This window comes from Emydura macquarii, unplaced genomic scaffold, assembly GCF_026122565.2.
Source record: "Emydura macquarii macquarii isolate MOO-44397 ecotype Brisbane River unplaced genomic scaffold, CSIRO-AGI_Emac_v2 contig_3328, whole genome shotgun sequence".
NCBI lineage: Eukaryota > Metazoa > Chordata > Testudines > Chelidae > Emydura > Emydura macquarii.
In genome coordinates, this window is record NW_027133465.1 from 2,256,449 (window position 1) to 2,280,986 (window position 24,538).

The 24,538-nt window shown below is 44.3% G+C and overlaps 1 protein-coding gene across 1 annotated transcript in view; it reads left to right on the plus strand.

Moving 5' to 3' along the window:
- The window catches only part of TENM4 (teneurin transmembrane protein 4), a 486,586-nt gene that overhangs the window by 424,605 nt on the left and 37,443 nt on the right, over window positions 1-24,538 (plus strand). The window contains exons 24-26 of the mRNA XM_067533333.1: window positions 3,380-3,612; window positions 9,121-9,275; window positions 17,828-18,705. Coding sequence (XP_067389434.1) covers window positions 3,380-3,612; window positions 9,121-9,275; window positions 17,828-18,705 — 1,266 coding nt within the window. The remainder of the gene's footprint in view (window positions 1-3,379; window positions 3,613-9,120; window positions 9,276-17,827; window positions 18,706-24,538) is intronic.

The following is a 24,538-nucleotide window of genomic DNA, read 5'->3' on the forward strand; positions in this document are numbered from 1 at the left end:
GCCACTGGGGCAAAATCGTCCTTGATCAGTGTTAAGGTTGGTACATAGTCTCCTGGAGATGCATGTCACTTTACATAAGCAATAAAGAGGTGATCCCTGCCCCGACGAGCTTACAGCTTAAAGGCCCATCAGTGTCAACGAGAAGCTTTCCAGTGGGATCAGTGACTTTTGGATCAGCACTGAGGAGCTCAGTTCATGAATGGCCAATTGATACTATGCTGCGGTGTAAGTTACATGGGGAGTGTTGGATCTCCAGCATAGTGGAGATAGTCTCTGCTTTTGTGAAACATGCCATCGGATCTTTAACTTCCACCTGGACAGCTCCCAAAGATGTGCTATTCCCTACGACATCTCATCCACTGCATGGCACCTGTAACAATACCCCCTTTACTACTGCACTTCTGTGCCAGCAATGACTGCAGACCTTAGTCCTGATGGGTCAAATTCACCCCTCTGCAGGTATCAACCACAAAGCCTATTCTTTAAATCCCATTTAATCCTGGTTCTGAGGGCATAATAAAGTAGAGCTTAGGCCCTATGCTGGTCCTCTGCACAAGGGTGACGATTACCTGGTGTGACAGTAACCACAACCACCTGACCTAGTGCTGCCAACTGAGACCTGCTTGCCACAGTCAATCGCCCAAGTGTAATCAGATCAAAGGCTGGGTACAGCTTCTCATCTTGTTTGGCAGCATAGCTCACACCATGAGTTATTGTTGCGCTGCCTGCTGCTTTTTGTTGTTTGGTGAGCGCAGAGTGGTCAAGCCATAAGACTCGGAGAGATGAACTAAGACTTGAACCAATAGAAATGAGCTAGATGCTTTTTTCCCCCTATCATTGGTCCTGTGCTGTGCAGCTGAAATGACAGTGTTTGGGGTAAAGCCATTTGCAATAATAACGACAGAGCTGCCTGGCTGAGGAGCTTCTCACTGCTGGATCACTGAATGAAATCCAGACCAGGCTGCAACTGACCCAATGCGATTGCCATCTGATAAGTGGTTTATTTAAAATAAATCTCTACCTCCTGCCCTTCTGAGGTTCACTTTATTAATAATTATAACTGTGCTACTGTGGTATCAGGCATTTATAGAGAATTAACACTAGCAGCAGACAGTCCAATTTGTTCTTTTTAATTATGGATGTATCATGCATTAGAATCTGTGAATTAACACTCACTCACTCCAGGAATCTAGAATGAGATCCTAGATTAGTAACTCTAACCTTGGGTTACCAGTAGCTGTTACCAATTTTACAGAGAAGGCACAGCTGTTCAAGTGGCTGATGAAATTTGGACAGGAGGTGGCGTTTTGTTTTTTTCTGCTGTTCTACTTGATTCTTTGATCAGTTGTTTAAAAGGACTGGCCTTGACTTTGGTGACCATTTTGCTTTCATTCTATGCAAGGGTGAAGATTAGGAAATATTTGGGCCTCTCTCTCTCTGTGAGGAAGGTACAGCTAAGACAAACTACGATACAAACAACCAGAGCAAGGCTCTGAAGTCTAATAATAAATGACAATAGTAATATTTAGTGCAGGCACTGGGTGTCAGGACTCCTGGGTTCCCAGGCCAACGACACTACAAAATTGCAAAGTATTATTATAAATTTCCTCCTCTGTCCACCTTTTTTCAAACATAGTAGTGATTATGAACAGCTCAAAGGCTGACTGACATTCAGCTGAGCCTTGTACAGGCAGTTAGGGGAAAACACAAGGGCCTGATCAAAATGGATGGTGGATTCCCATAGGGCACCTTTTTCCACCAGGGTGGAAGCCACTTGCTTAATGTGAGTGACATGCAGGTAAATGAAATAATACCCTCCCAGCCTGCTGTCATTGGAAAGGAATACAGATGGAAACTGAATGGCCAGGTTGGAGCTGTCTTGAAGGTCAGAGCATTTTATTTAGCACAAATCAGTGTCATTTGTGGAGATGAAATCTGTTCAGACTTTAATGGGATAAATCACAAGAGATACTCCAGAATAAATCAAAAAGGCTTTTTTCCAAAGCATTAAGTAATTTGAATGAAGAACCAATTTATGGCTTTTAAAATTGAGAATCATGCAGTATTTTGAAAGGAAAGGGAGAGAGCAATTCCTAATTGGGGAGGGGCGGAGGGGAAGGGGAAAAGAGAGAATCAGCCTTGCCAGACAGACATCTCCAACTGGCTGCTCATAGAATAACTGATAATTAGAATGGCTTAATGCCCACTGAGTGCAAAACCCACACCCTGTAAATTTGCCACTGAATGTATTGGGGATCTGGTGAATTCGGAGAATAGAGAAAGTGGAGTATGTGGGAGGAGAAATTTTCAGACATGTCCTGACAGTTACCTTGTAACTCCGAGAGGGAATTAGAACTGGGTCCATGCCATAGGTATGATTAGTTTAACACTGTTGATCCCAGGGCTCCGAAGAGAGTGTAAATCAATAGCTAGTGCTGGCAAACATTTAAGCTGAATAATAAAGAGATATTATACTGTATTTTTATATTATATTATATATATTATATTATATTATTATATTGTTTCCTCCAAAGACTCTGGCTTAAATAAAAGTCTGAATTCAAGTCTGTTACTGTTTCCAATCTAATTCCATTGTGCAGTCTCTATTCAGAGGCTGTTGCTATATCCGTTTCTCAGGAGCATTTATATAAAATACCATTTTTCAGTCTGTCCACGCTATTTTCTCAACCTGCTTTCTAGTTTCTCAGGAGGCAGTGATGTCTAGTGATTAGAGCAGGGGACTGGTGTTGGGATTCCTGGGTTGTAATCCCTTCTCTGCCATTGGCTGGCAGTCTTACTTTGAGCAAATCATTCAACTTCTTTGAGAGTCATTTTAAGGGTTTGATCAATGCTCCCACTGAATTCAATGGCAAAACTCTCATTTACTTCCACAGGAATAGAATGGGACTCTCAGGACTGTGTGAAGTAAATGAGAGTTTTGCCATTGAGTTCAATGACAGCAGGTTCAAACACTGCATGAATAATAATAATACGTAGCTCTTAGATAGTGCCTTTTACCCCTAGATCTCAAAGCACTTTACAAAATACGTTAATTTTTCATGACCATCATTTTACAGATGGAGAAACTGAGTCAGAGAAAGGCAAAGTGACTTATCCAAGATCAAACTGCAGTGACTCCCACTCCAGTGCCCTGTACATTGGACCCCCCTGCTTCTCTTTAATTGGCTTGTGATGTACCTAGCAGTAGTACTATTGGAGTGTATGCAGTAATGAACTAAATCCGCTGATGCATTGCTGCAGCACTTCTCCTTCAGCAGTTTATTCCTCCAAACTATTAATGCTGCCTGGTGGGCTAAAGGAAACAAATACTGAAATCTCCCAATGAAGATAACACTCCTGTATATTTGTTTTTTTTCAGCCACAGCCCAGCACACAAGTATTATCTGACATCAGACCCAATCACTGGCTCCATCTACCTCTCTGACACCAACAGCCGACGCATCTATAAGATCAAGTCGACCTCAGTCGTGAAGGATGTTGTCAAGAATTCAGAGGTGGTGGCTGGCACTGGGGATCAGTGCCTTCCCTTTGATGAAACCCGCTGCGGAGATGGGGGCAAAGGCACCGAAGCAACACTCACTAACCCCAGGGGTAAGACACAGCCTCTTTTTACAAGTGTGTTAAAATGGGCTTTGAGAAAGGTACCAAATTAACAATACTGGAAACAGATCTCCTCTGTCCACAGAACAGGTAGACAAGCTTCCCCTGGTCAACCTGCTAACATGTCGTAGCCCTGAGCTGGTGGGACCACCACCAGGGATAAGAAGATCGTTCAACGCCCTGCCCATCCAGTCCTTGATCTTTTTATTGAGATTGCTAAGAAGGGTGTCAGTTTGGAGGGAGTGATTCTATGGACATGTGTCCAACAAGAGGTGTACTTAGAGGACCAGTCCATTTCACATACCACTTCGCCCCCAAAACACCATGAGAAAGTTAACAACTTTTGGTCACTACCCATCTGGACTAGATTCAGTTCAATTCAATGAGACTTTATTAGCATAAAAGATTCCATAAGTGTTGCTGTATATAAAATAGAGACAGACCCCTCAGGTATCTCTCAGTGGTAAGTTGAAGCCAGGTTTACACACTGAGGTTTGATCCCTTGTGATCCAGGGCTTGTCTACACTAGAAAGTTGCACCGGTTTAACTACAAATATGATTTTAACCAGTACAGTTAAACCCATGCAAAAGTCTATGTGGACTCTAATTTATATATAAAATTGATGTATTTCAATGTAGTTTAAATCTGTTCCTAATCAATTTAACCTAAACTAAAATAAGCCTGGTTAAACCAAAATAAGAGCGTCTACATAGACTTTGACCCTAGTTGAACTAAATTGGTTTAAAAATCACATCTTTAGTGAAACCAGTGCAACTCTGTATGTAGCCAAGTCCTCAGACTGACAATCTAAAGTTGACAAGGTCTCTGTACAATTACCAACCCCCTGAGCCATCCACTGCTCCTCGAGAAATCCAATCTTAAAACCAGATTGCAGTGAGGCTGTGATAAATGGAGGAGAGAGGGTACTGTTGGCTTTCACACCTTATACAAACATTTCAACCCAAGGGCCAGATACCTTTCCGAGGACTAAACTAGGACATATTATGATTCCCATGCATGTGTTATCTCACTGGGATGGTGAAAATGGGCCAGCCTTTACACTCATTTGGTTTTGCTCAGTCTTGACAGACTTGTGTTGCAAAGGTTTGTTCTCACTTTAACTATGGATTGTATTCAAATGCAGTGACTGGGTCGCAGCTGCAGAGAAGTCAGTCCTGCAGCTTTATTTTTTTAGAGGAAATGCCTTCATTCATAGTACACGATGAACTGCTGGATGTGCACGAGTGGGGGAAGAATCATCTGCAGAGACTGACTGGTTCTGCTCTTATAGATGAATTATATACGTAGGGAGCCCCTTTTACATAAACCTGTTTTGTACTGGTTGCATGTCTTGTTGCCTATTGGTTAGGAACTTAGGGAATTATTTAAGAGGTTTTGGCTTTAAAAAAAAAAAAATCACGCTTGGGCTTCCTGCCGAGCTCTCTCTGCACATTTCATGTCAATGTGTGGCAGGTTTCTCTTCCAGTCCCAGTTAGAGGTTATAGCCCTCTGTCTTCCGTCCATGCCATCTCCATGCCTGTGCACCTCGTCAGGATTTCTGCAGTGGGGGAAGCACCAAACAAATACATGGGACCCTTTAACATGTCACTTTCGCAGTGGACGTGGCAGCAGCAGGGCTGTCTCTCTCGTGGCTAGACAGGTTGGGAAATTATTTTTCTTGACATGCAGATGACATTATTGTTACGGCATCCAAAAAAGGCAACCTCCTCATGTCCCCGGGAAAAGCAAGATTTCTCTGCACATACTGCTGGACTTCTCTGCAGCCTTTGACACAGTGGGTCACAAGGTACTGCCAGCCCATCTATGTGACACAGCAGGAGTAGATGGTCAAACACTGCAGTGGTTTCAATCGTTCTTCTCCCGCAGAACTGAGAGGGTGGTGTGGGATATCCGCTCCTCCTCTCCGAAGGCCCTCGCCTGCAGATGCCCACAAGTATCCATAGTCCATAGTCTGTATATCCCAGACTGCTGAGCGAGATAGTGAGATGCCATGGTCTCAGCCGCCAACAGTATATCAGTGACATTTAATTAGATATCTCATTCTCAACCAGTACAACCACTGTCACTGCTGAAACGTCAGAATCATAGAATCATAGAATATTAGAGTTGGAAGGGACCTCAGGAGGTCATCTAGTCCAACCCCCTGCTCAAAGCAGGGCTAACCTCAGCTATATCATCCCAGCCAGGACTTTGTCAAGCCTCAGCTTAAAAACCTCTAAAGATGGAGATTCCACCACCTCCCTAGATAACCCATTCCAGTGCTTCACCACCCTCCTAGTGAAAAACTTTTTCCTAATGTCCAACCTAGACCTCCCCAACTGCAATTTGAGACCGTTGCTCCTTGTTCTGTCATCTGCCACCACCGAGAACAGCCTAGCCCCATCCTTCCTGGAACCCCCTTTCAGGTAGTTAAAGGCTGCTATCAAATCCCCCCTCATTCTTCTCTTTTGCAGACTAAACAAGCCCAGTTCCCTCAGCCTCTCCTCATAAGTCCTGTGCTCCAGCCCCCTAATCATTTTTGTTGCCCTCCACTGTACTCTCTCCAACTTCTCCACATCCTTTTTGTAGTGGGGGGCCCAAAACTGGACACAATACTCTAAATGCGGCCTTACCAATGCCGAATAGAGTGGAATAATCACTTCCCGCGTCCTGCTGGCAATGCCCCTCCTAATGCAGCCCAATATGTTATTAGCCTTCTTGACAACCAGGGCATACTGCTGACTCATATCCAGCTTTTTATCCATTGTTACCCCCAGGTCCTTTTCTACAGAACTGCTGCCTAGCTCATCGGTCCCCAGTCTATAGCTGTGCATGGGATTCTTCCTTCCTAAGTGGAGGACTCTGCACTTTTCTTTGTTGAACCTCATTAGATTTCTTTTGACCCAATCCTCCAGTTTGTTTAGGTCACTCTGTATCCTATCCCTACCTTCCTGGGTATCTACCACTTCCCCCAGCTTACTGTCATCCGCAAACTTGCTGAGGGTGCAATCTACCCCATCTTCCAGATCATTAATGAAGATGTTGAACAAAACCGGCCCCAGCACTGACCCCTGGGGCACTCCACTTGTGACCAGCTGCCGGCTAGACATGGAGCCATTGATCACTACTCATTGAACCCTATGCTCTAGCCAGTTCTCTATCCTTTTTATAGTCCATTCATCCAACCCATACTTCTTTAACTTGCTGATAAGAATACTGTGAGAGACAGTATCAAAAGCTTTGCTAAAGTCAAGGTATATCACATCCACCACCTTCCCTACATCCACAGAGCCAGTCACCTCATCATAGAAAGCAATCAGGTTGGTCAGGCATGACTTTCCCTTGGTGAATCCGTGCTGACTGTTCCTGATCACCTTCCTCTCTTCCAAGTGCCTTAAAATGGATTTCTTAAGGACCTGCTCCATGATTTTTCCAGGGATTGAAGTGAGGCTGACCGATCTGTAGTTCCCTGGATCCTCTTTCCTCCCTTTTTTGAAGATGGACACTATATTTGCTTTTTTCCAGTCCTCTTGCAGACAAGAAATCAACTCCTGGATAAAGAACTCAGCTGACTCAAGCTGAACGCAAGCAAGACCAAAGTGATGCTGGTTGGAAAGAAGACACACTTCAGAGAACTGGCCAAGATATTGTCTCCACCTTTCATTGAAGGCATTCAGCCCCCTGCATCAAAGCGTTGCTAAGCCTCGGGGTGGCTGTTTTATTCCTCGCTGAGTTTGTATGATCAGATAGCATCAGTATCTAAACATGCCTTTTTTCACTTCCAGCTTGCTAGGAAACTTTGTCTCTTCCTCACAGATGAGGACCTGGACACAGCGATCCATGCATTCATCTCCTTCAGGCTGGATTACCGTAATTCACTGTATCTGAAGCTGAACGTGAAGGTGATGCCCAGTTCAGTTGGTATGGAATGCGGCTGCACACCTACTCCATGGTCACATCATGCTCAAAGCTCAGGCCCAATCAGCTTCTAATGTCAGTTTAAGACTTGGTCCTAATCTTCAAAGCAGTTATGGGATCAAGCAGCAGCTACATCAAAGATTGAATTTCAGTGTATATATAGTTGCACTCCTCTGGGACAGTGCAGATCACAAAACCCAGGACAAAGCATGTGGGAGCTGAGGACAAAGCATTCTCAGCCAGGGAATCTGGTTATGGACCAAACTCCCAGAGGAGATCAGATGCACCAAGAGTCTGGCTGTCTTTAGGAAATGCTGCAAACCTTGCTTTTTAGAAAGGCCTTTTGAACGTTAGAATGACTCATTGTTACCCCCTCCTATCCAAAGAAACCCAAACCCAAATTACGAAATTAATAGAATCTAAAAGACGAAAAACCCTTCCCCAAGCAGAGCTTTAACCTGAAAAGGGGGAACTGCCAGAGACTCCATGAAGTCCACCATGGACTTTGACTATTGCCATTAATTTTATATTGAAGGGACTCAGATATTAGAGTGATGGGCAGTGGTATAAAACACTAAGATAGATAATTTCATTAACTTCTGTGGAATTGCTCTTAATTTACCCCAGTATGAAAGAGAGGTGAATGGCGTCCTTGATTTCTGTTCTTGGATTTGCCAGTGACTCATTGAGCAACCTTGTGAAAGTCACTTTTTCTTTCATTTTTCCCATCTGCAAAATGAAGATGATCATGTCCAGCTCATAAAGGTGCTATAAGGTCTAATTAGTAAGTGTAAAGGGAGGTTATGCGAACATGGCAAGTACTTGAGAAGTGATGCTCGAAGGGGCCTGAGGATGGTGAAACATGGCGCAATGGTCTAAAGCTAAGGATGGAAAAGTTCAAATGAGATGTTAAAATATGTCTTATGACAAAGGGAAATTAGACAATGAAATAAATGGCCTGCATGTATTCAGAAACAGGTTAGTTAAAATGCTGTGGGATTCATGTATGGAAAAACTCTTCTCCTTCCAGGGGGTGGACGTGAATTGACCTGACTAGTCTTTTTCAGCATTTCTCATCACATTGTCTGATAAGCACCCTGGTGTCATCTCTTCATTTAAACCATTTGGTACTGATATCACGAGCAATATACAGTGTTTCTAAGCTCTGATGCCTAATCAGTAGGAACCCTTTTCCTTTCAGCAGATCATTGAAAATCCTTCACTATGTTCAAAGAATGGAGAGTGATTCCTAAATGAAATTGTGGGCCTAGTTCTCTGCTGGGTTCAGTTGCTACTGACTTCAGTGGAGCAGTGCCAGGTTTCATTGGCTCACTGGTTGGCCAAATCAAGTATAATTAACTTTTAATCCATGAAATAAATTGCTCCCAGCCTCCACATTCACCTAGGCCCTGAGCCAGTGCCCTTTCACTGCAGGGGAGTTGGCGCAAGCCCTTAGACATCCTCATTTATAAAGATGCATATGTCAAACAATGCAAGCAAACATTTGCTGCATCAGCCAGATGTTTTGTTATCCTCTGGTGACCTTTTATTTGTGATTTCCTTGCTCTTCTCCTGCCTAGGTATCACTGTGGACAAGTTTGGGTTGATTTACTTTGTAGACGGCACTATGATCAGACGTATTGACCAGAATGGGATTATCTCAACCATGTTGGGCTCCAATGACCTGACATCTGCCAGGCCTCTCAGCTGTGATTCTGTCATGGACATTTCTCAGGTATCAAAACATGTATCAAATCAAAAGACTGGTCCAGTTTTACCCTGTGATGTGTAAGACTCGCTGTCCAATAATGGGGTACTTGCTTTTTTGTCACTAGATAATTTGGCACAGCACAGTTTTAGGACTGAATCAGATTAACATCTGGGAAATAGTGATTGGATGCTGTGGTGCCAAGATTAGCAACAGCAGGAAGGCGAGTATCTTGAATTGCATCAGATTGCAAATTGGTTGCAGCTACCGTCATCCTGGGCTTTTAAGTCCTGCTAGTTAAATGCAAAAAAACCAAAAGTTCTGTGTTTGGTTATTTCTTTATTTGCGGAGGGGACAGTAGGAGAACCTGTTACAGGCCAGGACTCTATTTTCTGGGGCGTTGCACATCCCATCAAATAGCGCCAGTTTGGAGGCACAGTCCTTTAAAACCGTTTTTGCCATTTGTTATTGGGTGGCCAGAGGAATGACACCCCATTCTGCAAAAATACAAATCGTAGCTGGTGGGCTAAGTACTGTTATTCAGCCACAATGGATGTCAATGGGGTTTCCCTTTTGTAACTACCTACATAATTTTTATGCTCTCATATGGAATCTATTCTTCATGTTTCCCCCCCCCTAATTTGAAAAGATTACTCTTACTTCTTTATAGCAGGTTCCCACTGTCCGCAATTTATGAAAAGGCTAAAATTACACGTTTAAAAGCTCTCATGCCTCATACAGAGGTAAATTTTGATGGTTAAAGTCCATCTTGCAGCGAAACGGCCACCATCTCACAAGCATATTCCTTTCTTTAACGGGAGCTTAGTGCCAACCAGAGGAAGTTTATTGTGAACCAGGCTTTTAAAAATATTTTCAGCTCGCTTATAGCTTTTCTGTAATAATGTCCTCTTTAAACAGTTCTGAGATGGGTTCAAAAAATATGCCATCTGTGGCCCCTGTCTCCCCACTGTTTAAAGTGAAGGGAGCTATTTGCAGATTACTAACTCTGAGACAGACGGACACATGACAGACAAGCTTTAAAAAAACTCAGCTTAGGGAACTATCTTTTCATCATTTATAGTGACTTGAAAAGTCTCAGCAGTCAGGCCCCTGAGGCACTGTGAGACCAGAGGGCATGAAATATTTAGCTGCCAACATGGACGAGAAATGGGTTTTAAAGAACTGAAAATTCCCTTGTCAGTTCAGAATAAATTCTGCTCTTGATGCTAACTCAAGGCTGCTGTGGAGCAGTGCTCCGAAGACTATGGGAATGTATGGAGACATTCATTATTGAAGAGAAAACCACAGGCTATAATGTTCTACCACAGGAAGGGTTAAAGAAGGCCAGGAGCCAAGAAAAGATAGGGATTTTTGAGAATATAGCAGACAGAGACTAGACAGGGCTCAGCTCGCTGTGTCTAGCACTGAGATTTATGCCTCACAAGCTAACGTGTTAGAAGTCACAAGAACAACTTACGTTGTAACTGACTAGGGTGACTAGATGTCCCAATTTTATAGGGACAGTCCTGATATTCAGAGCTTTTTCTTATATAAGCTCCTATTACTCCCCACTCCCTGTCCCGATTTTTCACGCGTGCTATCTATAACTTGTCTTTCACGCTTGTCATCCTATAACTAACACTCTTTAATAAATAAGTTTAGGAAGAGTTTGAACATGCTAGTAGGATCAAAATCCAACCATATGTTCGATGCTGTCTAGCAGTGACACGCAGCCAGTGGTTCGAGAGCCACATGAGGCTTTTGTGGTGTCTGTGGATCTGACAGCAGGTCCTTTATCTCTGCTTGGTCTCAGTGAGAGCGAGTTTGCTGGGCCTCAGGCTACTGGGGTGCTCTTCACATCCTTCCAAGTAGCTAGGTAATGTGCGTCAAGAAGAAACAGCAGCCAGGGATAAGGTGGGAGAAAGAGATGTTGTATTAGAGAGGCAGAGTGGCACCCTAACAGTGCATTGCATTGTCTGTGCCGTGATGTGTGTCATTGTAAAGTCACAACTGCGCAAGTTTGTGGTGTGCCTGCTGCTTGACTGAAGTATATAGTGTGGTCTGCTTGTTCAGGGGACCGTGTGCGAGCCTAGCATCCTGCTAGGCAAGGCTGAGAGCTTCTCAATGAGGCTTTGATTCCCCCAACCCCTTAGCACCCATCAACCCTTAAACAGGGGACAGGGCCACTCAGGGAGGAGGAAAAAAAAGCCTGCTCCTAAGCAACCAGAGGAGCTAGCGAACAGGAGCAGCTAACGGGAGTTCTGCGAGGGGGGGTGGGAGAGTGGGGGGGCTAGATACCCTTCATTATCGTTCCTTAAACTGAAGGCAATAAACCCGGCTGATAAAAGCAGAACAGTGATATAGGAAAGAGCTGCAGGAGGCAGAAGTCCAGCAACAGAATGGCGGCTATTCCGTTTGTTGCGCTGAATGCAGTTTGCATGATTTACCTGCCCTATGGGCGGGTGGCATATGTGTGCCTTCGGTGCCAGGAGCTCCTGGCACTCAGAGGCTGTGTACGGGCTTTGGAGACCAGAGTGGCTGACCTGGAGGAGCTATGGGAGACAGAGGTACATAGATGAGACTTTCTGGGACACTGTAGAAGGGTCCCACCCCCAATGAGACAGCCTTTGTACTGTTGAGGAGGATGAAAGTCTCAGGGTATGAGAACATCAGACTGGAGCAGAGGGAAACAATTCCATAGTTGGGACCCTTCTTCCAGATGATGCCAGGGTATCCTCTTGCAATGAGGATACCTCTCTGGGGGTGGGAACTCCAGTTACTAGGAAGAGACAGGTAGTAGTAATGGGGGGGTTCGATCATTAGAAACATAGATAGCTTGGTTTACAATGACTGGGAGCATGGGCACTGGGTGAACTGCCCGTTAGGGGAGGCTAGTCTATGGCTCCTCCCCTTCCACCTGAGGCCACGCCCCTCCCGCCCCCTTCTTGGCCACCGTGGAACTCCCGCTCCCCCACCACAGCTGGAGGAGCTTCGCCCCACGCTACCCCAGAGCTGGGCCACTCTGACACCCAACAGGGACACCCCGGCACCCCTAGCTGCCTGAGAGTCCCGGCCAGCAGCCCCAGCCCCAGATGGGCAGCCCAAGCTGCACATGGCCCCAGCCGTCCCAGAGGTTGCAGATCTCTCGGGACTTCTAGATAGACTTATATGTAGTACTGGAGAGGGGCCGGTGGTCATGGTACATGTAAGTACCAATGAGATAGAGAAGGATAGGAGGCGGGTTCTGGAGGCCAAATTTAGGCTTCTGGGTAAGAGATTGAAGTCCTGGACCTCCATGATAGCATTCTCTGAAATTCTTCCAGTTCCATGTGCAGGGCCAGTTAGCTAGGTAGAACTGCAGGGTCTCAAAACATGGATGAGATGATGGTGGAAGGAGGAGGGGTTTAGATTTATTAGGAACTGGGGAACCTTTTGGGAAAGGAGGAGCCTATACAAAAAGGATAGGCTCCCCCTAAACCAAAATGGAACCAGATTGCTGGCATGTAAAATTAAAAGGTTATAGAGCAGTTTTTAAACTGAGGGCTAGGAGAAAGCCGACTGGTGCGGAGGAGCACATGGTTCGGACAGAGACATCCCTTAGGGGACGATCTGTTAATGGACATTTTCTATATTAGTTGTTCTCAATCTTTGCAGACTACTGTATCCCTTTCAGGGGTCTGACTTGTCTTGTGTACCCCAAGTTTCACCTCACTTAAAAACTACTTGCTTACAAAATCAGACATAAAAATACAGAAGTGTCACATCACACTATTACTGAAAAATTGCTTACCGTCTCATTTTGTCTATATGAAATTTTAGTTTGTACTGACTTTACTAGTTCTTTTTATGTAGCCTGTTGTAAAACTAGGCAAATATTTAGATGGGCTTATGTACCCCCTGGAAGACCTCTGCATACCCCAGGGGTACACGTATCCCTGGTTGAGAACCACTGCTTTATATCTTAGTAAGGAGGAGAAGATGGAAGATGATAAATTTCGGGTAGGATCTGATGAGAAACAGTCAAATTAAAAAGAATCCCATTCAATTACATCACATAATGGCAGAGAGTTAAAAAGTGAAAAATTTTAAGTGCTTATTTACAAATGCTAGAAGTCTAAATACTAAGATGGGTGAACTTGAATGCCTTGTATTTAATGAGGATATTGATATAATAGGCATCACAGAAACTTGATGGAATGAGGATAATCAATGGGAAACAGTAATACCAGGGTACAAAATGTATCAGGACAGAATAGGTCATACTGGTGGGGGAGTGGCACTATATCTGAAAGAAAGCATAGAATCAAATGAAGTAAAAATCTTAAACAAATCAAACTGTGATATAGACCCTCTATTGATAGTAATTCCATGTTTGAATAATAAGAATATAGCAGTAGGGCATTACTACCAACCACCTAACCAGAATGATAGTGACTGTGAAATGCTCAGGGAGACTAGAGAGGTTATAAAATAAAAAACTCAATAATAGTAATAATAATAATAGGGGATTTCAACTATCCCATATTGACTTAGGAACATGTCACCTCAGGATGGGATGTAAAGATTTCTTGACACCTTAAATGACTGCTTCTTGGAGCAACTAGTCCTGGAACCCACAATAGGAAAGACAATTCTTGATTTAGTCCTAAGTGGAGCACAGGATCTGGTCCATGCGGTGAATATAGCTGAACCATTTGGTAATAGTAACCATAACATAATAACATTTATGCGTGGAAGGGGAACACCAAAGCAGCCCATGACAGTAGCATTTAATTTCAGAAAGGGGATCTACACAAAAATGAGGAAGTTAGTTAAACAGAAATTAAAAAGTACAATGTCAAAAGTGAAATTCCAGCAAGCGGAATGGAAACTTTTTAAAGACAGCATAATAGAAGCTCAATTAAAATGTATACCCCAAATTAAAAAACATAGTAAGAGGACCAAAAAAGTGACAATGTGGCTAACAACAAAGTAAAAAAAGCAGTTAGAGGCGAAAAGGCATCCTTTAAAAAGTGGAAGTTAAATCTTATTAAGGAAAATAGAAAGGAGCATAAATTCTGGCAAGTGAAGTGTAAAAATACAGCTAAGAAAACCAAAAAAGGATTTGAAGAACAACTAGCCAAAGACTCAGAACATAACAGCAAAAACATTTTTAAGTACCTGAGAAGCAGGAAGCCAGTTAAACAATCAGTGGGATCACTGGAAAATCAAGATGCTAATGGAGTACTCAGGGAAGATAAGACCACTTGGGAGAAACTAAATGAATTCTTTGCATCAGTCTTCACAGCTGAGGATGTGAGGGAGATTCTCAAACCTGAGCCATTCTTTTTAGGTGACAAATCTGAGGAATTGTCCCAGATTGAGGTGTCATTAGAGGAGGTTTTGGAACAAATTGATAAATTAAACAGTAATAAATTACCAGGATTAGATGGTATGCACCCAAGAGTTCTGAAGGAACTCAAATGTGAAATTGCAGAACTACTAACTGTGGTATGTAACCTATAATTTAAATCAACTTCTGTACCAGATGACTGAAGGATTACTAATGTGACGCCAATTTTTTAAAAAGGCTCCAGAGGTGATCCTGGCAATGGTAAGATTAATCGGTTGAATTTTTAGTAAAGAACAGAATTACCAGACACATATATTAATACAATTTGTTGAGGAAGAGTCAACATAGTTTTTGTAAAGAGAAATCATGCCTCACCAATCTACAAGACTTCTTTGCGGTGGGTCAACAAGCATGTGGACAAACAAGGGTGATCCAGTGGATATAGAGTACTTAAATTTTCAGAAAGCCTTTGACAAGGTCCCTCACCAAAGGCTCTTAAGCAAAATAAGCTGTCATGGGATAAGAAGGTGGGGTCTTCTCCTGGATCAGTAATCAGTTAAAAGATAGGAAACAAAGGGTAGGAATAAATGGTCAGTATTCAGAATGGAGCGAGGTAAATAGTGGTGTCCCCAGGGGTCTGTACTGGGACCAGTACTGTTCAACCTATCCATAATTTATCTGGGAAAAGGGGTAAACAGTGGGGTGGCAAAATTTGCAGATGATACAAAACTACTCAAAATAGTTACGTCCAAAGTGGACTGCAAAGAGTTACAAAGGGATCTCACAAAACTGGGTGACTGGGCAACAAAATGGTAGATGAAATTCAATGTTGATAGATGCAAAGTAATGCACATTGGAAAACATAATCCCAACTATACATACAAAATGATGGGGTCTAAATTAGCTGTTACCACTCAAGAAAGAGATCTTGGCGTCATTGTGGATAGTTCTCTGAAAATGCCCACTCAATGTGCAGTGGCAGTCAAGAAAGCTAACAGAATGTTGTTAATCATTAGGAAAGGGATAGATAATAACACAATCATATTGCCTCCATATAAATCCATGGTACACCCACATCTTGAATACTATCTGCGGATCTCGTAGCCCAGGGGTGGGCAAACTACAGCCCACGGACCACATATAGCCCGTCTGAGCATTTCATCAGGTGCGCCTCCCTCCGACCTCGCCCCTTCCCCCCACCCCTCTCCCACCGTGTGGACCCAGCAGTGCCCTGACTGGCCCCAAGCAGTGCCGCGCGGCAGCCACTCCCCCCACCCCCTTTCCCCCGCCCCAGATGTGGCCCTCAGGCCAAAAAGTTTGCCCACCCCTGTGGTAGCCTCTTCTCAAAAAAGATATATTAGAATTGGAAAAGGTACAGAGAAGGGCAACAAAAATGATTAGGGGTATGGAAAAGCTTCCACATGGGGGGAGATTAATAAGACTGGGACTTTTCAGCTTGGAAAAGAGTCGACTAAGGGGGGGTATGACAGATGTCTATAAAATCATGAATGGTGCGGAGAAAGTGAATAAGGAAGTGTTGTTTACCCTTTCACATAACACAAGAACTAGAGGTCACCAAATGAAATTAATAGGCAGCAGATTTAAAGCAAACAAAAGGAAGTATTTCTTCACACAATGCACAACCTGTGGAACTCTTTGCCAGAGGATGTTGTGAGGTCCAAGGCTATAACGGGGTTCAAAAAAGAACTAGATAATTTCCTGGAGGATAGGTCCATCAATGGCTATTAGCTAGGGTGGGCAGGGATACAAAACCATGCTCTGAAGTGTTCCTAGCCTCTGTTTGCCAGAAGCTGCGAATGGGCAACAGGGGATGGATCAGTTGATTACCTGTTCTGGTCATTCCTTCTGAAGCACCTGGCATTGGCCACTGTCGGAAGTCAGGATACTGGGCTAGATGGACCATTGGTCTGACCCAGTATTACCATTCTTATGTCCTTATGCAGTATTACCCCAGTGTACAGGGTATGTCAGCAGGGAAGGAAGTGGCATAACAGAAGCAGGGAGGGGATGGGCCAAAGAGCATCTCTGCTCTGCAAATTCTGCGTTGGCACCTGGTCCCTTAGGGACCACAGTCAGCTGTCATATGTTGTAGCAACGCGATGAGCTGCTCTAACTTACACCAGGGCCGGGGCTGGTGCTGCTGCAGTTTGGGGAATCAAGGGGACCTGCTCTCCACCCTTCCCACTACAGAATCACACTTGCTGTGTGAGACCCTCTTAAAATCATTTAGCTCCCTTCAGCTCAATGTCGAACCATTTCTTTATATGTGAAACAAAATAAAATGATCTCAAAGTACGTTTCTACGGCTCTTATTAACACTGAAATGTCTTGGAATATAAAGTGACATCAAATTATATTGAATTTTTCGTGTTAGAGCTACATGTTACCCATGGAGAGGTAAAATTATCTTAGGTTTAGTATTATTCTTAGCAAATTAAACAGTACCCTCAACTGAGAGACAATATGTTCCATGGTTAGAGCAGTAAATTGGGATCCCAAGCTCTCAGCTCTACTCCTGATGCACTGTGGCGTTAACCGCTCTGTGCCTCAGTTTACCCATCTACATAATGGGTTATCACAATACTTATCTTTACAGGATTGTGATGTTAGTAAACCACTTCGGGGAAAAAGGTGAGGGCGTGCAAGTGTAAAGCATTATTATTACTTGAACTTGGTCTTCCATAATGCTTAACACCATGAAAGCACACTGAAGAAGCAGTGTTCTTTCTTTGCTTTTTTTTTCTTGCAGTGAAATAAGCTGAATTGATTGACAATTTATATTTATCCATGTTTGCAGGACCAATGCCTGGAGCCCAAAGCCCGATACTAAGTTTCCAAAAAGATGTTCCTAGCTTACATAAACAAATATGCAGACCCATGTTGTCTACAAGCCTGTGTAGCTTGCACATGCAATTTAGGCACCTCTTCTGGAGTACTTTGATAGTAATCTCTTTAGAGCAGGGGCCATCTTTTTGTTATCGAATTGTACAGCACCTAGCACAATGGGGTTTCAGACCTTGATGTGCTACCACAATACAAATAAATATTCATTTATTCCTTTCTCTTATTTCTCTTTTTAATCATGTCACATGCAAAACGCACTATACACCTCGCTATTGGTTGGGTGGATGGAAGCTTTTAGAGGATTGATTGCTAAGGCTGATTTGGGGAATCAAATAGGAAAAATAGACGTTTTAACAGTTTCTTTCTGTTGTTCCATTGTTAGGTTCGTCTAGAGTGGCCCACAGACCTGGCAGTCAACCCAATGGATAATTCCCTGTATGTCCTCGACAATAACGTTGTGTTGCAGATCTCTGAAAATCACCAAGTGCGCATTGTGGCAGGGAGACCTATGCACTGCCAGGTCCCGGGCATTGATCACTTCCTCCTCAGCAAAGTGGCAATACATGCGACTTTGGAATCGGCCTCGGCTTTAGCTGTCTCCCATACCGGGGTCCTGTATATCGCTGAGACCGACGAGAAGAAGATCAACCGCATCAGGCAGGTCACCACCAACGGGGAAATCTCACTTGTTGCTGGTGCGCCAGGTAGCTGTGACTGCAAGAATGATGCCAACTGCGACTGCTTCTCTGGAGATGATGGCTATGCAAAGGACGCCAAGCTAAATGCTCCTTCCTCCCTAGCAGTGTGCGCAGATGGGGAGTTGTACGTTGCTGACCTTGGAAACATCCGAATCCGCTTTATTCGGAAAAACAAGCCATACCTCAACACACAGAACTTATACGAGTTGTCCTCGCCTATAGACCAGGAGCTCTACTTGTTTGACACCAGCGGTAAACACCTTTATACCCAGAGCCTTCCCACTGGAGATTACCTTTACAATTTTACCTACACTGGGGATGGAGACATAACCCTGATTACTGATAACAATGGGAACTTAGTCAATGTCCGGAGGGACTCCACTGGGATGCCCCTGTGGCTGGTGGTGCCAGATGGCCAGGTCTTCTGGGTGACGATTGGCACCAACAGTGCCCTCAAGAGCGTGACAGCGCAAGGGCACGAAGTGGCTATGATGACATATCATGGCAACTCTGGTCTTCTTGCCACCAAAACCAATGAAAACGGGTGGACAACGTTTTATGAGTAAGTACTGCTAGGATAATGTGCCAATGGCACCATTTTGTATTCCAGGGTCCACGTAATGTTAATGGAATAAAATTCACTGGACGAGATTCACCCCAGTGGAGAATGGCCAAGTGCAAAGCGTCATGTCCCACATAAGCCCTTAATATAGGATTTAAGTGGTAGTTAGTGCAGACTGAGCTCTCTGCACTGAGTGAATTTTACCCTTAGATTTAGGCTGAGTTTTTTAAAGCCACCTAAAGGATTTGGATGTCCAATTCCCATTAATTTTAGCTGGAACTGCAAAGTTAAGCTGTGTATTAGAAAATCTTACTTCACTTTGAAAATCTCAGCTCAGGCTGTGGGACTGACACCACTTCCCTAGGAAGACAGTTCCACAGTCTATAATATCACTGGTGGTGTATTGGTATGCTTTGTTAAGTGTGCTCAGTGTGTACATGACACTCTCTGTCCCAAAGAGCTCACAGACACTGAGACGACAGGAGGCACTGGGAAGCCTGAGGCAGGGATAACTTGGGGAGGGTGTCTGGTTTAGTTTTGTTATTTTTATTACTGAGCCCTGGTCTACACTGATCTGGAGATTTGGTGTCAGTTGACAGGAGTTATGCAGAGTAGCTTGCGTAACTCCCGTTGACTGCTGTGCTTCCCTTCTGCGCGCTGTCTTCACTGCACTGCACCAATAGGAACTGTGTTCCCATCGACACAGCGCTACACCACTTGAGGGGGTGGTTTTACTCAGTCGACTTCTTGATCGATTGACTGGGTCTACACTGACCGCTCAGTCGATCCAGAAAGATCCATCTGCCGCCATCAGTATAGACGTACCCTGACTCCTTCCTTGGGGCCATCATGGAGGTAATGCATCTCTAGCAGTGAACGGGGAAGGGTGGGTAACTTGGCGAACCTGCTTTGGAAGGATATCCCATACATTCACCGTGCACTTGGGAACCTATTTTCTGATATGCAGCCTACATTTCCCTCTTCTTATCCCTACTCCTAACCCTTTGCAATCACTCTTTGTATTCCATCACCATGTAAGCAGTGTCCCAGTAGACAAATAACAGTGTTCCCTCTGATACACCTCATTAAACAATGTGGGGAAAACGGAATACTAAACGGTCACATGAAGGTGCTCACGTACCATACTAATGAGCCCAGTATAAGAACCTGAGTAGAATTGAATGTACATGTACTTGGCCTAGACCTGGTGTATGCAGGATAAGGCCGAAACAGAGATTTGGAGAGAGAAAGAACCAAGAATAAAAAAGTTGGCAGGACCAGGGTGTGCTTCACTGATGCTTTTAAACCTCTTTGACCCTAATTTACCTCAGTTGTATCTCTGCTGTCTCTAGCTGAGTTAGACCCCGGATCATTTTGGCCCTTTGCATATTAACATGCACAGACTCAGGTTATAGAGGGGTTTTGTTTAATGTTTAGTAATAATACCTAGCTCTTATATAGCACTTTTCATCAATGGATCTCAAGGGGAGGTCAGTATCACTTTTAAAGATGGGGAAACTAAGGCACAGAGATAATGTGACTTGCTGAGCTCACCCAGCAAGCCAGCAGCAGGGCCAGGAAGCGATCCCAGGTCTCCTGCATCCTGCACTGTATCCCCTAAGCCACACAGCCTTGTGTAATTGCTAGTCCTGCCTGGAAAGGTTGGGGTGCAGCCTCTGATAAATCAGCTGATGGGTAACAGGTTAGTTAGGTTCTGTGTCCTACATACCAATATTCCTCAGTGAATCACAATTACTGTCTCTCCACCTTTTATACCAGGGGAGCGGGTTAGAGTAACTAGTTTTCCTTTTTCTCTAGGGGTGGAAGCCCCCTACAGCCTCACAAATGTTGTGCTAAATCAAAGCGCTATTTCCTCTCTCCACAGACACCAACACAATGTCTAGTCTGGGGGGGTCAGATGTGTTTGAGAGCCTGAACCGCAGGGGGCACCCTGCTAGTTTTAGTGTGCTAGCGCAAACCCTGCCTGCACAAGTCTGTCTACCCAAGCTGGGAGGCTGCTCCCTACGGCACTGGAGGCAAACCCCAAGAGGCCCTGCACTTGACAACAGACCTAACAATGGAAAATGAAGCAAACTAAACATTAGGACCCTCAATGACCCCATTTATCTCTACTACCTCTGTAGTTTTGGTCACAGCTATAAATACAAGAGCAAATTTTAAAGTAAGAGGAAAAAAAGGCAAGCTACTGTGTGGGTATATTCATGTGAAACTTATTCTAGGCCAAATGCATCCCTGGTGTAACTGTTCGTTTCAGTGCTGTCACATGATTGCTTTTAACCTTTTGTAGCTAAATGGAAGTCAGTGTTGTCTAGAGGTTGGAATAGAAGCGCGAGAATCAGGATTGATTTCTGTTTCTGACTCAGCTACTGATTTACCCAGCGAAGGTGCACATCATTGTACTTATATCAGGGCACACTTCACTAGTTTAGACAAAGCCCACGTTCATTCATGATTGGAAAGTGCTTTGAGATCCTCAGAGGCGAAATACACGAGCAGTTGAAAGTAACGTATCTGCAAGTTACATAACGCTCCAGGGGTTCCAGTGGACACTTCCTCGTTCTAGGCTTTCCCTTTATTCCCATCGGCAAATGCTGGCACAGGATGAAATTAAGTGATCACCCTACAAGAAAAGAGAAAAAGTTCACTACTGAGCGGAAGGTGCCAGCATGCATTACTTGAGTGAAGGTGGGAAGGAACAGCGATTAGGCGCCAGTATGAGCTTGCTGGAAACCTGGTGCTGCTTCAGGGGGAAGTTTGAATGTATCAAAACCTGGGGGCAGCCACTAGGGTGACATCTTACCTTTGTCTCATGCGCAAAGATCAATAGTGAGAGAGGGTGTGGCCCTGTTGGACACTTCAGTCACTCACCATATGATGCAATTGTTTGCAAGTGATTTTCTCCCTGTACAGGGGCTAATATTGGGGCAAATCATCACTCTTATGCCACAGCTGCGAAGTGCCTAAGACACAGCTGAGTTGGTGCAGCTCTAGTGTGTGAAGCAGGCGGCAGGATTGGTGGATCTAGCATTGGACGTCTATCTGTAGCTCACCGTGGACTCCAGTTCACCAGGGACTCCCAGCATATTGCGGCTCAGACTGGGGATGGGGAGGACCAGAAGTGTGGTCTGTTGCAGCACAGAACCACTGGCTGTTCTTCCCCGTAGAGCTAAGGAACAGGAGTTGTGCAGACTACTGTACTCACAGGACTGCAGAGCAGCTGCATAGCCCTTGTACTAAGCTATTCCTTCCCGCAGCCCACACAGAAGGCCCATGCAGCAAGCCTGGCTAGTGGGATTTAGCATTGGGAGCAGGACTTAGCAGGAGGTTAGCCTGCTTTTTCACCCTTCTCTTTTTGAGAGTGAAGCTCACTCCTGTGCAGCAAAAAAGCCTGTGCCCCTCTGAAGTCCAATGTGACTCTGATTGTCCAGCAACTGCATTAAATATTCACCTTCACGCTGAACCTTCATCCGTAATAATTGATGGGAAAGGAAGCGAGTCTGGGAACTGCGCAGGCTAAAAAATCTCTTGCTGCCCATCTCCTCAAGCCAGAGAAAAAGGGATGCTGTGTAGTTCGTGTTGGGTTTTTCTTTAATTTGACCCGAAAGAATTGCTACCAGTCTTTATGTAGATTATTAGCCGGTTTGCTTTTTTTTTCCCCCCAGAAACAAGAGCCTTGTTCATTTTTTTTTTTTTTTTTAAAGTCAGGACTGTAGTAATTATCTTGATTAGCTCATTGTGATGGTATCACTGTACACTAAATAATTTAATTTCCCCCCGAGCCTACGTCAAACCTTTCATGCATTATTTAGCCAATATGAGGCTTTTTAGTTCAAGTCTTTTGTGTGCTCAGTTAGTTCTCAGGGTCACTTCCTCAGATGTAAACATGGGTGTTTATACATCACTGCAATTAACGCTTAGGATCAAACTGCCCAGAAACCCCAAACCTGTTCATGCTGCTCATCTACAAGAAATGGGGAAAAAGTGTTCTTGAACCAGATCTTCCGATTGAAGTTAATGGAACTCTGCCCATTTACGCCAGCTGAGTTTTTGGCCTGTGTGTTGGATGGGGATGATGACTCAAAAGGACCAAAAGTTGCCAAGCCTCACACGTGCTCTACAGAGCAATTTACAAAAGCATGTTGGATGAAATGCACAATGAGGCCTTGTGCTGGCCTTCTGCCCAGGAGTGAATTTCACCCTCTGTGAATTAGAAAAGCTCTCAGTCCAGTAATAACAACGGTACATGTGTAGCTGTTGTGGGTAAGGCTTTTTTTTTCCAGCCATAGGGGAAGAGTTAAGGTTGTGATGGAAAGTGTATATTCCGTATATTGATGTGAGTGACTTTGGAGCCAGGGTTGGTGTCCGAATTGCTCTCTGTTAACCTTAGCTTCTGTTTTCCTTATTTATTTCATGTTTATTTTTGTGATGTGTATAATTGAGCGTCTAGGTTTAAATTGCATTTGGCACCATTAATGATAAATTAACTACGTTGTGTTGTGAGGGATAACAAAACTATACATTTACCTAGAACATTTACCTAGTCACCATGGAAATTAAAACAATGGTATTCCACTTCAGCTTTGACCACAATCTCTGGATAGCCCGAAGTTCCTCTTGCAATATTCTGCAGTGAAATAGTTAACAATGTTGAAGTTTAAGTCATCATTATTAAGCTTCAGAGTTAAAACCCCTTTGTGCTACATAGGGGGAGGTCAAACTTCTCAGAATACAGCTGTTTGGCTGTGTCTCAGTCAGACATTGCTGGTTCAGGTCACGTGGAGAACATTAGCTAAACTGTACCACTCTGAATACTAGCTCAATCTAACCCTTGCCTTTGATCCGCAGGTGCTGTATAAACTTTACCAACTTATTGGCTCTATTTCATAGAATCATAGAATCATAGAATATTAGAGTTGGAAGGGACCTCAGGAGGTCATCTAGTCCAACCCCCTGCTCAAAGCAGGACTAACCTCAGCTATATCATCCCAACCAGGGCTTTGTCAAGCCTCAGCTTAAAAACCTGTAAGGATGGAGATTCCACCACCTCCCTAGGTAACCCATTCCAATGCTTCACCACCCTCCTAGTAAAAAACTTTTTCCTAATGTCCAACCTAGACCTCCCCCTGCAACTTGAGACCGTTGCTCCTTGTTCTGTCATCTGCCACCACCGAGAACAGCCTAGCCCCATCCTCCCTAGAACCCCCTTTCAGGTAGTTAAAAGCCGCTATCAAATCCCCCCTCACTCTTCTCTTTTGCAGACTAAACAAGCCCAGTTCCCTCAGCCTCTCCTCATAAGTCCTGTGCTCCAGCCCCCTAATCATTTTGGTTGCCCTCCGCTGCACTCTCTCCAAATTGTCCACATCTTTTTTGTAGTGGGGGGCCCAAAACTGGACACAGTATTCTAAATGCGGCCTCACCAATGCCGAATAGAGGGGAATAATCACTTCCCGTGACCTGCTGGCAATGCCCCTCCTAATGCAGCCCAATATTCCATTAGCCTTCTTGACAACCAGGGCACACTGCTGACTCATATCCAGCTTTTTATCCACCGTTACCCCCAGGTCCTTTTCTGCAGAGCTGCTGCCCAGCTCGTCGGTCCCCAGTCTATAGCTGTGCATGGGATTCTTCCTTCCTAAGTGGAGGACTCTGCACTTGTCCTTGTTGAACCTCATTAGATTTCTTTTGGCCCAATCCTCCAGTTTGTTTAGGTCACTCTGTATCCTATCCCTACCTTGCAGGGTATCTACCACTCCCCCCAGCTTAGTGTCGTCCGCAAACTTGCTGAGGGTGCAATCTACCCCATCCTCCAGAT